The sequence below is a fragment of the Coenobita brevimanus genome, chromosome 44, assembly GCF_032717465.1.
Source record: "Coenobita brevimanus isolate Jiangsu-jjx chromosome 44, ASM3271746v2, whole genome shotgun sequence".
In the NCBI taxonomy this organism is placed as follows: domain Eukaryota; kingdom Metazoa; phylum Arthropoda; class Malacostraca; order Decapoda; family Coenobitidae; genus Coenobita; species Coenobita brevimanus.
Genome location: NC_136997.1, coordinates 9,756,936 through 9,772,691, shown reverse-complemented (window position 1 = coordinate 9,772,691; position 15,756 = coordinate 9,756,936). Strand labels below are relative to the sequence as shown.

At 43.0% G+C, this 15,756-nt stretch overlaps 1 protein-coding gene across 1 annotated transcript in view; it reads right to left on the bottom strand.

The window, feature by feature from the left end:
- Positions 1–3,555: 3,555 nt before the first annotated feature.
- Positions 3,556–15,756, bottom strand: part of LOC145397967 (glutamate receptor ionotropic, delta-2-like) — a 185,287-nt gene continuing 173,086 nt past the window's right edge. The window contains exon 6 of the mRNA XM_080270942.1: positions 3,556–3,704. Within this exon, the coding sequence (XP_080127068.1) occupies positions 3,594–3,704 (111 nt within the window). The 3' untranslated portion in view covers positions 3,556–3,593. The remainder of the gene's footprint in view (positions 3,705–15,756) is intronic.

The window sequence follows — 15,756 nt, the reverse complement described above, 5'->3', positions numbered from 1 at the left end:
CAGATACACATGGCGACGCTGGCTTCTCACACTGGTTGCTGCGGTGGGTAACTGAGTAGCAATGAGTAACCTGAGTGAGGAAAGGTAGGATGCGTTATAATTGTGGCTCTGGTGTTGGCTGTGTCATCTTGACCTGCATCAGCAGTGGAGGTAGGGAGGCGGTAGGAGAAAGCGTTGAGGATCTAGTGCTTGTTGCTTTGTTCTTGCTTTTTGTTTACTTGTTTTTTTTTTTAATTCTTCTTGCTGCTGCTTGAAGTTGCATGAAGGAGATTATAGAGTTGTCTCGTAGACTTATTATTTGTAGTTAATCGTAGAGCTTGTTGATCCTCATTTGTAACTCGTCGTTGCTACTCTATGCTTGTAGACTCGTAGGCTCATAGACTCGTAAACACGTAAACTCGTAGACTCATTCTTCTTATTGCATACTCGCTTGTGGTTACTTGATCGTAGAATTGTAGTTTCTTGATAATGTAGAATCAGCTGTAGAACTGGAGCTGATCTTGGTTACAGGTTCGCCTGCTTTTGTGGAAATGATGGTTCGTAGACACAGAGTCGATCGTTACTGCCACCATTTATTCTTGGAACTTCGTAGCCACCATTTATATATATGTAACTCTTTAGTCTTGTAATAGGTAAGTCTTGAGTTTTGGTTAAAGTTATTTAAGTAACTGAAGAGCAGGAGGAGTTAAAGATAAATACAGGGAGTTGATCTTGATTTATTGTCTTCAAAGAAAGTCTAAGTTGAGCAGTGTATGTATTACACAGGGACTTAATTTACTAACTAAGTCTAGTCAGACCCCTCTTCTTATTTGATCTTTCCACCACCTGCCAGTTGTGTGGCTAGCCCCTTTGTGAGCTCTGATTCCTACATTCTCTTTTAGCTGAGGTCATGTCACGTGGGCTATACTGTTGTGAAGCTTCTAGAACACTGTATGTCTTTGTGTATGTTCAGTTTCTGGTGCACGTCCAGCATTCTTTCATTAAGAGTTGCAAGCCCATTTCCCTTTGCTCGATTCTCGCTGACACACTTCCTATCTCATCCCCTGGCTTGGTGCTTCTATCTGTTTATCTGTCTATCTATGAGTTGTATTATTATAATATTAAGTCGTGACAGAGGAAGACATTATAAATGAAAGTAGTGATCAACCGAAGCTGTTTTACAGCTACCTCTGAAGCAGAGTTGTTATTATTGTTGTTGAGATTCTCCTCCTGTGGAAGGATCGGACCAGTTTAGGACCCGTCAGAGTCCGAAGCAAAACCAAAATAAAGATAAAATACAGTCCATCATGGATGTGGGGATAATCTATATCCGAGATACTGACATTTCTGAAGTACTTAACAAAAATTTCCAATCAGTTTTTACAGAGAGTAGACTTGAGAGAGATGAAAAGGAAAATGCATGCCCACATATTAACAAATATACGATTATCGGAGCAAGAGGTACAGGAGTTGAGCAAATCAGACAAAGAAAAAACATATTTTCCTGACGAAATTGCAGGCTGGGTATTACATGAATGTGCAAAAGAGATAACCAGGCCAGTATATTTAATATTCAAGGAATCCTTAAGTCGAGGTAAACTGCCTGATAATTGCTAGAGCAAACATTGTTCCCATACTCAAAAAAGGAAATAGACAAAATCCACCCAATTGCCGACCATATATCTGGTCAGTGTTGTAAGATATTAGGAAAGCTGATAAGATAAATTTGGGTACACCATCTGGTAAAATACAGTATGATAACAGAAAGGCAGTTTGTGTATAGAACAGAAAAATCAAGTGTTGCTAATCTGTTAAGCTACTATGATAGAGTTGAAGAAACACTACAGGAAAGAGAAAAATGGGTAGACAGTATCTTTTTGGATGTCAAGAAAGCATTTAACAGAGTACCACCCTAAAGACTTTTATGGAAATTGTACTGTTGGGTGCAAGATTTTCTCAGGAAAATGGAAATGAGAACAGCACTTAGGGGAAATAACTCATCATGGAAAGAAGTGACTAGTGGAGTTTCACAGGGCTCAGTGGTGGCACCAATTATGTTTTTAGTGTATGTAAATGACGCTGACACCCAAACTGGAAATGGAAGGTATCTATATTCAGTATGTTTGCTGATATCAAAATGCAAAGGAGAAAACACAGACACTTACAGAGAGCTACAAGATGAACAAGTAAGCTTCATAAATAGAGTAATAAATGGCAAATGGATTTAATGTGGACAAATGCCATGCCATTAAGAGTGGCAAAAGTGGAAAAAGATCAGACAGTGATTATAAAGTAGGAAGTTAAACCCTACACCCTCCAACACTATGACGGGCACATAGCACCCATCTAGCATCAAACGCTCATTCCTTTTCTGTCCAACTCTCTGCTGCAAAAGTTAATCGTTACGCCCAGTCCTTCATTTATGCAACAGGTCAACTCTAGAACTATCTCCGTCTGTTTGTATTTCCTACTTCTTATGACCTCCAGTCTTTCAAACGCAGTGCGTCCAGGCATCTCGAAATAACGGATCTAGAATTTGGCTCTTTTTTGTAGTGTTTTTTTTTTTTTCCTGGAAGGAACGGTTTGCGCGCTCCTGGCCTTTGGTTCCTTCTTCTGTGCTTAGAAAAAAAAATCAGAAAGGGAGAAAGACTTATGAGTGATACTCAGTAACTGACTATCTCTAGCTGACCACATCAATGAGAAAGTACGGAACAAGTATACACTGCTTGCTAATATGAGTATAGCATTCACATTTATTAATGAAGACATGCTGAGAAAGATAATTACACATTTCATTAGACCAAACCTTGAGTATGCATCAGTACAGGGTAGTTTGGAAACCACATCTCAAAAAACTTGTAGATAAGGTTGAAATGTACAGAAGACCGCACAAGATGGGCACCAAGCTAAAGGAGTCTAAGCTTTGAAGAACGACTAGGAAAATTAAACTTACCAATATTACAAGAGAGAAGGGAAAGAGGAGACATGATTATTCTCTATTAATGCATCACAAAAAAAAAGGGAGAAAATATACATATATGAGTATGTAACCTATGGGGAAGCATCAGCAAGAGGACACTGCAAAAAAATGCGTAAAAAGATGGGTGATAAAGACGTAAGGAAATTCAGTTTCCCAATAGGGCAATTGATCAGTAGAATGCACCACCATATGAAATAATGCGGACCAAAACTATTCAAAAATTTAAGGATATGTATGATAAAAATGGTTTAAACCACAAGACAGTATAGGCTTGACTCACTCCTGTAAATATAACAATTATGTAAAACACACTGAGGAGTTGTAAGAAAAGAGTTTAATAAGACATTTACAAAATCTTTATTAAAGAGTAAAGCGCAATAAGTACGAGAACTATTGCACAGTCACAGGAAAGCTGGGGTTTGACATGGTGGAGGCAGGGCTGGTGTAAAGTAGGGTGAGGTGAGGCACGGTAGGGGAAGGACTGGGGTAGGGCAGGGTGGAGGGAAGGCTGTGGTGAGTCAGGGTGGATGGAGGACTGAGGTGAGGCAAGGTGGAGGGAAGGCAGGGGTGAGGCATGATGGGAGGGCTAGGGTGAGGTAGGGTGAGGGAAGGGCTAGGGCCAAACTACACTGGGCTAGATGAGACGCTCTAGTATCAGGGTGAGAGATGCGGCAACCAGGCCCAGCGCCAGCACGATGAAGGCGCCCTGTAGATGTCCCAGGTTCAGGACCCCGTCGCCACGAACCTGAGACAGTGTTATATGCCGAGTCACTTGCTTAACACATACTTCGCCTATGATATGGCTAAATTATAATACTGAATGAGGTAGAGATACAACCAAGTTAGATCAAATGTGTATAAATATGATAATTTTGTGATATAATTATTGAAATAAAATTTACTATCTTTCACTGATTCTACTTATCCTACATGCACAGACAAGCTGTGTAACAAGTAGTATATTCTGAAGTTCTACTCAAGAAGGGCATTTCATTATTGTAAGGAAATGTGTGCAATTTTTTTCCTCATAGGGAAATGAGAAGGTGAGGACGCTCACCATCCACTCACTCGATGTAATGCTGCTTTGGGGGTCTGCCCTTCCCTCTCTTTCATCCTTCCTCTTCTGTCTTTCTTTCCTTCATTCTTTCTTCCTTCTTCTGCCTATGGGCTAGTTTACACTCCCTCTTCTGTCTTTTTTTCTTTGCTTCTTCCCTCTTCATTCTGCCTATGGGTGACTCTACACTGAGTGATAAGCCAAATGGTTTCCTGTACACCAGGAAACCATTTGCTATGCTGGGTGGTAACCATATAACCAAATTATGGCACCTGGTGGTTTAGTGGGTAATTAAGGCGCTCTAATTGGATTGAGCCAATGTAGATTTATATCAAAGGAATGGTTGGGGTTTATTGCTCTCGTAAATGCCACTCAGGGTTGAGTGAGGCTGGTCACTCTCATCATAAATGTCAGGACCAACTAGCCTAGCCCCTAGTTCCTACGCTCCTAATAGGGCGACATAGGATTGGATGATGGTTGGATGGATGGAAATGAGAAGTAAACTTTCACAAAGCTTTTTTCTGCAAATGGATACAGCCTGAAGTAAAACAAAACCGAACAAGCAATAAAACAGTCATTGTATTATAAAGTCCTAACCAAGCCAAAAACCAAACATTGCTGATAAATATTTATTGTTATGCCCCACGGGTGCCTGCCTCTCCAACAATGTCAGTATCCTCACTTCCCCGATGAAACTGCTCTACCCAACAGCAGCAGCAAGAAGCACACCAATCATCTGCTTTCCCGGTCCACCTCTGCACACTTGCCCCACACAATCATGTCTGTATATCCACTGCCCTACCTCTCACTTGCACACAGCTGATTAGGATGAGCACTGAATCAGTTGTCTTCATTTCAGGAACACCTTCTCCAATCTTTGCCTCATTTGCAGATTTCCTTTCCATTCACTAACCATTGACAAGTTCATCAAATTTCTCATCAAATTCTCACCTCAAATGAAACACTGCTGCTGCCGTTCACATAGTCTAGGTTTAACCCTGCCATGTACACAGTAATGTTTCTCTTCCTCTCCCCCCAACCCTCCCCCAGAATGCCACTACACTGTCCAAAATTGGTAGCTCAGGCTTTTGAACATTCTTTATGATACCAAGAACCTCTTCATTCAGGATGCCGCAAATAATTTGCTCCTGCCCCATGATAACCATTGTATGCACTCTTTAAAATCCACCTCCTCTATCCTCTACTTGACACCACACAGGAGAACTTGCATCATTGACCGAAGAAACTCAGTATTTCTACGATATTCTGGAAGAAAGAATTACCAAAACGTGATATAGCCCTTGGTTATTACCCGTTCCCGCTCCAGAGGGGCTCGGGGACGGGTATTGTTTTCACTCGATCTGTTTGTTTGTTTGTTTGTCTGTCTGTCTCTCTGTGTGTCTCATTCTGTTAAAAATTTTACGCATAAACTACTGGTACGATATTCATTAAAATTACAGGGATGATGGGCTATTACCTTCTGATCACCTGAGTAAATTTCTGGCCAAGTTGAGCCAAGGCCCAGGTTGTGGTCCCCAAAAATGTTTTAAAAATTGTGGATGGGTAAAAATAGTTTTTTTTTTCACGACAAGTCCTTTCAAATTCGTCATATTGATATGAAACCAAAACCAAAAGGTGCATCTTTCAAATCTGCATCCTATAACATGCCTCATAACATCAGGAGGGTCACCCCCCAGTTAGCAGTAGGGGAATCAGTGTCAGGTGGGCCGGGCCAAAAATTTCAAATGGGCATAAGATCGTCAATTTTATCCAGATTTACTTCAAATTTGATATGTGACATCTTTTATTAGATATCCAGCTGTATTTATACGTCACCACTAAAATGCCTGCCGGGGACGGGATTGGTGTGCCTTGGCACTGCTTCTTGTTCATTCTTATCCTGAGTTGAAAAGAAAGGAACCGTGAGATTATGTGTCGACTAAACTATGTTAGTGACTTGACCACCAAATCTACCCAATTACAGTATATCTATCTATCTGTCAATCTATCTATCTATCTATCTATATAGATAGATAGATAGAGATAAATGCACAGATAGATGGATAGATAGATATATTGAATGGGAGGGATAGCAGCAAGCAGATACAAACCAGCCAGTGAAATTTCTCCACCGGTTGTTCTGCCATATATTGATGATTAAAGAACGCACTCCAGCATTGTTTATATTCGCTCCCCTCAGCACAAGTCACTTTCTTGGGAAGTGAGCCTCCAGCAGAAATTCTTTGGGACTTAGCTCTTCTTGGGTAACCTTAAAGTTTTACCCTACCCCAGTAACGTGGGGTCCATCAGACCCGAATCGTAAAAAAAAAAACACAAAAAAAAATGAAAAATACTTACAATAAATTTATTGAAACAACTACTTGTACACCAGTTCTGTAGCCATTTTTCATCATTTTGGTGCAAAATGAATGATAATATCAGTGAAGAAATAATTTAAGAAAAACTAAAAGGAAAAACATTGAAAAAATTTACACCAAATGAAATTAGTGGCTGCTATATCAAAATTGAAATGTTCCACCAGTTTTCTATCATTGCCTGTTGTAGACCGGTGGCCAAAGTATCTCTATAAAAAAAAAAGAGAAGCACATATCGTTATAAATAATTTTAGGCATGGAAGATACATATGGCAAAAAGAAAAAAAATGCACAAGTTAGGTAACCTGCGTTCCACTGGACCCCAAAGGCCCTTTATTGTGAAAATAGAGCCAGATCCCGAATTGACCTCATCACCTCCCTAAACTACTCTATTATTCAGGAAGGTAGAGGGAAAACCAGATCCCAAGACTTTATGGTAATATATGAAATACACAAAGAAAAGTAGCCTGGGATGTGAGTGACCCCCAGTTACCAAAGCAGTTTGATGGTTAGTTACATGAAAGCAACTTTCTGCTTTCAAAGTGACTTCCCTGACATCCCATTCCTTGTCCCCTCTCGGCAAACTCTTACTCAGCGAGAGAGATATCTGTGATTCGCCTGATACCCAGTCAGTCTGGCAGCTCTGGTCTCATCATGTGTAGTCAGGATCCCTTTTGAGACATATCCCCTCCATGTTCTTCGGTAATCTCTAGCATATTCATTAACAACTGCCCAAGTAATAAAACTGAAGGTATCCCATCATCCATTAAGATCATCTGTAGCACTTTCCATCTCACACAATTTGGAACTGTCACCGCATACTCATGGATACACACCTTATCCCAGATTTTCTCAATTTGTAAAAATTTTTGATAGTTTCTAGGAATTGTCTCAGAGGTTATTTGCAGTTTCAGAGTAGCAATATGTCTATGATCAGTTACAAGAAAAAGCACAACTGTAAACCCTGCAGTTCTTTTCCGAGATCTTTCAAGGATGTGGTCCATACCTTAAGCAATCGCTTCAGTAATGAAGATATGATTGCTGGATCTGGGATCAAACACTTCTCATTTTATAGGAGTCTGTGAAATCTACAAGGGAACAGCATTTGATGTTACTAATATCGGATCCATGGAGAGGGGCATATACTGAAAAGCTCTCCCTGTCGGTCAAACTTGTTGCAGTGGTCACTCAAGATCAGTAGTGTATCCTGCAAGGGACACTGTTCCGTTACTGAGTCATGTTTGGTATACAACAGAATAAGTCTCCTTGAGACCATTCACCTTAATAGGGGTGTTCACTACTTCACGAGAGAAGTCGGGGTAGATTATGGTGAAAAAAAAAAAAAAAAATCAGTTCAGACAATAGGTGTGCCATTGCCTCATCCCGTGTTTGTTGAAGTAATCCCTGAAATGGATGCTGCAAGAAGTGAATGGAAAGGTGAAGGGTGTCATCAACAGCATATGAATGGATAGCATTAGATGGACAGCTAAGAAGGTCATTGATGAATTGAAAGGAGAGGTGGTAATATGACAGAGCCCTGAGGAACACACCTGTTGATAGCTCTAGAAGAACGGTGGCCGTTTTCAACAACAGCTATAGAATGACCAGAAAGGAAGCTAGAGATGAAGGCACAGACAGAACGATAGAAACCATTAGACGGTACTCTGGAAATTAAAGATTTATGCCAGACTTGGTTGAAAGCCTTTGAGATGACAAGTGCAATGGCAAAGATTTTGCTAAAGTCCCAAAAGGAGGATGACCAGGAGTCTGAAAGGTAGATGAGAAGATTGCTAGGGGAGAGTTCCTGACGGAACCCATATTGACAATTGGAAAGAAGATTGTGATAAGAAATGTTTTATTTTTTTTTATTGAAAACAGATTCAAAAGCATTTGAAACAAAGGATGTTAAGGCAACTGGGCGATTTTTAGAGGGATGAGAATGGCCATCCTTCTTTGGGACAGGCTGAATGAGAGCAAACGTCCAAAGAAGGAAAGGTAACAATTGACAGACAAAGGTGAAAGAGTTTACCTAGGCAGGGTGTAAACATAGAAGCACAACTTTTAAGGACAACAGGAGGAAACTCATCAGGCCCTATGCTTTATTGGTATTGAGACCAATGATGGCAGAAAATACTGTACATCAAATGAAGAAATTTTAAGGTGAGCCATGAAGAAGTCAGAGGGAGGAAGTGATGGGGAAATAGCACCGGCAACATCTAAGGTGGAATTTAAGGAGAAAGTCTGAGTGAAGAGTTCTGCTTTATTAGTAGATGAAACAGCTACAGAACCATCAGAGTGGAAAAGAGGAGGGAAGGACGATGAGGTAATGATGTTAGAAACGTTTTTGCAAGGTACAAGAAGGAGCAGGAGAGTTTTGATTTGGAGAGTTGTGAGCATTTAGTATGGATGAAATTATTATTGGCAGGGCAAAGAACAGACTTAGCATGATTCTGGGCAGAAACATAAAAGAGATTAGATTCAAGGGTGGGTTATGTCAGTACCTCTTGTGGGCCCTGTTGTTGTTGTGGGCCATGATTTTTTGTGCCTTAGTCACACAAAAAGAAAAAGGATTGTAGGTTTCCATGCCTGAGAGAATAGCTTCTGTAATGTGCAAGGCACACTCAGATTATTCTCGGCCATGGAAGCAATAATTATTTCAGGGAGAATGAAACAAGTACTACCATAACCCCTAAGCACCGGTTGACGTGTACAGCTGCCACGATTTTGGGCTCGGAGTAATGCTGGTAGATGTGTACAGCTGCCACGATTTTGGGCGCGGAGTAATGCTGGTTGACTTGTATAGCCGCAAGCATCTTCCCGCCACTCTTTGAACCCGAGACTATTGTCTGTGATAACCATAGGGTAGATAGGTACCCAAGGTACCCCACTGATGCACGACACAGTCTCTACACAGGACTGGTAGAGTGTAGAGTGATGTCTTCCTCATCCTCCTCGTCCGATTCCAATCCCCCACGCCCGGGGCCGATTGCATCATCGACTCCCCCCACCCCCGAAAGTTCTGCCATTACCGGCGGGGAAAGGGCTCAGTGACAGAGCAGCTGTGTGGGAACTTGTAAATAGTAAACAGGTATGCATGTGTTTCTTTTTTCTACATAAGTGAAATGTAAGATATAAGTTGTATCTAGTAAATGTTACAGTGTTTTATCAATAAGTGTTAACTGTTTATGGTTATTTATGAAACAATTATTGGAAATACCTTGAGTAACCCTACCTGCTACATGAAAGAAAACCAGAAGTGCACAGGTGAGAAAGAAAATGACCTGATTGGCTGTAATAAAATTTTTCCCTCGATACTCGAAAATAATGGTGAATATGTGAGAATTAGCATAACTGTGATGTGAAGTACAAAAAGTGTAAGCTGTGTATAACAATAGGAATGTTTTCATGATGCCCCTGATTAGTACAAATTAGTCACATTTTTAGTACAAGTAATTACCTCATACTCCACCATACTGCATGAAACAGCCAGAACATTTACTTCTCAAAGTGCAGTTACCTGTAATCGTGATGTCAAGTGCAAATTTAAGGGCTGTAGTAGAGGGTAATTATTATAATTGATGCAAGAAGTGAGTACAGAAAATCAAAGAGCTATTCTTTTCCCACACACCTACAGGGCATAGTGGCACAATGAAATGGGTGGAAAACCCTATGGGGAGCCATGTGAACAGGGTGATGACTCATCCTTATAACGGTGAGTGAGAAAAATTCGAAGATTGGGTGGAAAATTCTGGGTATTCGAAGGAGGGCCGGGCGGTGTTACAATCACCACTCCAGTCAGCACTGCCAATGCTAAGCAGCGAGTCCGAGATCACTGACAGTGACACACTCTCGGATAAGCAAGCCGAAGCATGGAAAACCAGTAACTTTTAATGTATCCTTTCATATCGACAGGACCCCCTGGAGACGTTGGGATACTTTTATTTTTTTCTCTATTAGAGTTGTACAGATAGAAGTGCCAAATCATGGAAATCCCCCACAGGGAGGAGTGGATAATGTTAGAAAACCCTCGGCATGTAAGGGTTAAGGCTCCCAATCACCGGCTTCAAGGTACCACAGCCACCGCTTCTTGGGAGGGTTCACAGGCCTTACTGGAGCAATAGGACAGGTTATGATGATAAGGCTGTTATTGGAGGAGCCCAACGGAGAAGAAAGATTAACAATGGAAGCAGAAGGGGTAGTCAGGGATATGGTAGGGCTCTGTACAAGCTGTTCTAGTTAATTACAAGTGTTGTAATAACAGAAATGACATTAACATGTGTGGTAACACTCTGTAAATGGTGTACTGTTTCAATAGTTTAAACACAAGTGCACCGCCAATGCTCCTGCGGAGGACTCTCGTGTTTATGTGCTGTTTTAGTGTAATGCTGTCACTTGCATTTTTTGCAGCCATCCAATTGATCGTGTTGTTTGGAGGTTCAAGAATGGAACCCAAGTTGTCCGAACACAAGTCCGAAATACTTTACTTGTACCTGTGGGCAAAAAATCCTACAGAAATCTTATGCCAGGTGCCAGGAGCGGCATTTTTTAGTCAAAATGTGATCGCTCCTTAAATATAGTTAAAGTTTTTCAATCGTGATGGGACCAAGTTTTTACACATTAGCGAATTTTTTGCGATTTTTGTGCCAATTTTGAGTGCGATTTGAATGTGTAGTTTCAGCTGCCCAAAATACACACACACACACACACACACACACACACACACACACACACACACACACACACACACACTCGCTGGCTCAGTGGTAACGTTCTCGCCATCTGGTAGACGGGAGGTCGTGCCCCGCTCAGGTTGCGAAAAGTTTCACTGATGAAGTAGGTAGTTACTGTCTTCCTTGAGCAAGGGGACGGGTGTGTGAGTGTGTGAAGGTCATAGCCTTGCCCCTAGATCGGACTATATGAGCTCTCAGCTCCCTTCCGGGAGGGTAAAGCTGACGATCATGACCATCAAGTGATCCTGACCGACCCGGTGAATTACACCTAGTGCTATAGTATATTATATGGACAGAAAAGATTTAGGCTTTTTCACCACGTAGATCAGTGAAAGGAAAGGAAAATCAAAGGTGGTGATGAACACTGAAATCTCATACAATGGAAATTTCAGAGAAAAGAGAATTTGAGAGGATGTGTTCCATCTTATAAGTTAGTCAAAGAATTTTTCATGGTAGAATTATGGAACAAGTAAACAGCACAGATATGTTTAGTCAGAGTATGACAGGATAACCGAAGCCAGAAAGCAGAGTATTCAAAATATTCAGTTTCAGGAACACAAGAGCAAGATATGTTGTGTAAATACACAAAACAGCCACCTGAGGCCTGGAAGTGAGTATACAGAAGCTACGAGGGTACAGAGAAGGGTTTGGTATCATTTGTCTCAGACAGTTGAGTCTCGATGTGAAGTAAGAAGAGCAGAGATGGTGTTCAACTGAAAGTTAAAGAAATGTCCACGAATGTTGCAGAAATGAAGAAGTGAGTCAGACAGTGGCTCGGGGCATCTCCCTTGGTGGTGACTTGGAAAGGGGTGAATGATGGGGGCTTTTATGCCTTCCCCCCCTCCCGAGGAATTCCGGGGCTTGGTGTTGAGATGCATTTTTTTTTTTTTTAAGTAGGAATTGTGGTGTGTAAAGTGTCTGTAGGTTAGTGTTTGATAGAGGAACTTGTATTTCTATATGACTGCAAAAAATATTCTTAAAACTAAAAAGCACGCGATGAAATGTGCGAAAGCGTAATATAATACACAAGAATAATTCTACATGCTTCATATGCATTATTACCTCTTAAAACTATTCCGTTTTGTTATTAAAGTTGCTTAGGTGATTATTGATATAAGCCTAGTATAGACTGCTTTGCCAGTTTAGTAGTTTCAGTTAAGTTTTATACACTGGAAAATAAACCTCATGCCCATAAATTCACAGAACTAGGTAAAAAAAATCAAAGCAGCATTTTTGTGAAAACTTTCCCCCATTGAAAGATACTGGGTGTTAGCAGGAAATGCGTACCTCTTAGATATACTTATCATATGACAGAAGCAGAGAATTTAACTGCAAAATGAAGGCTCTAAGTTGTTTGCAACCCAAGATTAGCACCTTTGTAAGTTAAAGGTCATTTACAAGTGAGGGGTCGCGTGACGTAAGGTGTTCTCACGCTAAATCATAAAACGCCAGAAAACGGGTTACAAATTCAGCAATATTCTCGCAGTCTTAACTATTTTAACCCTGTCAGGTTTCTGGGCTGGGCACATTATTTCTGTACTAGAGTCAGCCACTCTCATGCTGACCCACATCTTTGCGGCACGATATTTTTCTTTGACGCCTCAGTGTAAATACATTTTTCGTGATAGAATGTTGGTTTTGGTGTCATTTTAAAGCTGAATAGTTGTACTTCATCGTAGTATTTTTTTTTTTTTTTTAAGAACAAAGAAAATAAAATGTCAAAATGAGTTGAAGTTAGGCGAAAACCAAAAATTTTATACCTTACTGGAGAAAAAAACATTCAGCAAAGAAAACTAAAATGCCCACCCCCGGACCATCCACCCCGCCATCCCCCACACCACCACCGGGCCACCACCACCCCACCACCCGAGGAGGAGATAACGGTCAGGTTAATGACCCGGGACAAGAGGGTCATCCAACACCACTGACCTGTGCCCCTTCTTCCCGCAACTGCCCCAACACCAGGTGAGCCTAGATCCGCAACAACTTACACGGCGGGTTGACCATCGACAGCAGTGGGGTGGGACTGATCTAACATCAGTCCCTAGTAGTTTTGTGGTGACGACCACAGTTTCACCCCAACAGGGCAGGAGGTCCCTAGGTGAGCCACGAGGTGTTCGCACCTGCTGCCACTGCGAGCCACGAGGAAATACCATCCTCTGCCGCTACTCTGGTGAGCCACGAGGGTCTAGTACCCTCTGCCACCGTGAGCCACGAGGGAGAAATACCCTCTGCCACTACCAGGACAGGAGGTCCTTTAACGAGGGAGAAATACCCTCTATCACAAACAGGGCAGGAGGCCCAATAGTGGACTATATGGGGCCAACACCCCTAGCCACCCCAAGGGTAAGAGCCCCTTGTATAAAGCCACAAGTGGGTCCCAGAACCGATCAACCTGGCGCCACGGCTGTATCGGAGACAAGAGAGAGAGTTGCCTCTGTGCTACCCTCCCTGTGTAAGAGAGAGATCACGGCCTCTGCCACCGTGAGCCACGAGGGAGAAATACCCTCTGCCACTACCAGGACAGGAGGTCCTTTAACGAGGGAGAAATACCCTCTATCACAAACAGGGCAGGAGGCCCAATATTGGACTATATGGGGCCAACACCCCTAGCCACCCCAAGGGTAAGAGCCCCTTGTATAAAGCCACAAGTGGGTCCCAGGACCGATCGACCTGGCGCCACGGCTGTATCGGAGACAAGAGAGAGAGTTGCCTCGGTGCTACCCTCCCTGTGTAAGAAAGAGATCACGGCCTCCGTGTGTCCTCTAAATTCAGTCAACTCCTGCAGGAGTAGCTGGACACCACCCGGGAGAGTTGCCCCGAAAGTGTCACCCGAGCAGAGACCCGGTCCCAGTCGGGACCTACCTCCCACACCCGGGAAATTCTTGTCTTCCCCAGGTACCAGCAGGAGAGGAGGCCGCAGCCCACACCTGACGGCGCATCCCCTGACAGACCTCCACAGCCCTCGGACCCCCAGGCGAGCCCAGCAGCCTACCAACGCTGACCTCCCCCTGCTGCAGACCCTCCGACACCAGACACGACTGCTTCACCTGTTTGGCCCTAGTCCTGAGGGCCAACACAACAGGTCGAGGCCCCACATAGACGGGCCTCCCTGCACCACGACGATGGGACCCTGAGAAGGAGGTCTACAACAGGTCGAGACCCCAGGCAAGAGGGTCTCCCTGCACCGTGACGACGGGACCAGAGAGAGGGTCTACAACAGGTCGAGACCCCAGGCAAGAGGGTCTCCCTGCAACGCCTCAGTGGATCAGACCCGGGTCGAGTCTCCCCCCAGCGGGTACGGTGATTCCCGCCATGGGTAGAGCCCCCGGAGGTCCCCTTAAAGTGACAGAGTGATATTGCCCCAGAAAATCGGGCAAGATTAGTGACTTTCCCTCCTACAGTGAGACAGAGACAGTGATACGGTGACAAAGTGAATAAGATGGATTCCACCTATAAGTGTCCGTGATTACTTTCCCTTGATAAAGACTATAAGTTCTGGGCCCGTGAAACTAGTGTTATTCCCCAGCCCAGAATAGAGGAGTTCCCCCTTATCAGTGCACGCGCGAGCGAGAGTCGCTGCGCCAAGCCCAGCTAGTAAATTATAGTGATCTGCCCCCCCTATTCTTTTATAGAGTAATCCTCCCCTGGCTTATCAAGCCCATACATCTCTATTGTACCAGTGCACTAAGACCTTTTGGACTTTAATGAAAGTTAGTCACATCCACTTATGAACCCTTAACCCATTGTAAAGTGTAATTATAGTGTGTGTGAATATCCCGTGTTGTCTTAACGTAACTTTGTATATCTGTATCCCCTGTCCAGAATATCATTCTATGTAATATTGCCACGGTGTTAGAATTAAGGTAATAGATGTGTTAAAGGTGGAATGCCTAGTTTTTGTGTCCTGTTCCTTTGTTAGTGCTTTACTTCCGGTCCGGAAAGAGGACCCCGCTCAGTAGCTAGTGTTTTTAGTACGAGGAGTCGGCGTAAAAACACTCAGCATAACACTGGTGGCAAGCGGTGGTTCTGGATCCGAGTAAAAGCACGGAGGAACGTAAAAGGAAACTTGCACAATGGCAGATAAACCGCACATTCAATTACCAAAATTCAACCTGGACCAATGTGACATGGATGTTTATTTGGATATGATCAAACCCCTTTTAGACATAGGGTTTGACTCGGATAAGGAGAAAATTGCAGTCACACTACCTATTCTGGGGAAAATTATTACAAATGTCGTACCAAAAGTAGTCCCAGAACTGTCATGGGACCAGTTCACACAAATTGTGAAACAGGCAGTGACGCCATCTCTGGGCACAGTTGTAGCTTTATCGCAACTAGACGCCCTCACATACGATGGAAGCCTCGATGACACCTTCATCCAGGCTAGGCGGCTCGTCACCGCTGCGTACCCGGACACAGACGCAAAAACCCGGGAACAACTCATATTCCACAAACTCCTCAGGATCCTCCCCGGTTTCATTAAAGACCATTTCACAATACATGAACTGACGGGAGACCTGGATAAAGAAATCAACCAAATAAGGCGCCTTCTAGCCGTCCACTCCTCCCCCAAACGCATCGGCGACATCACACAATTCCCCACGGACCTCATCCCTGTAAATCCGTGGGAAT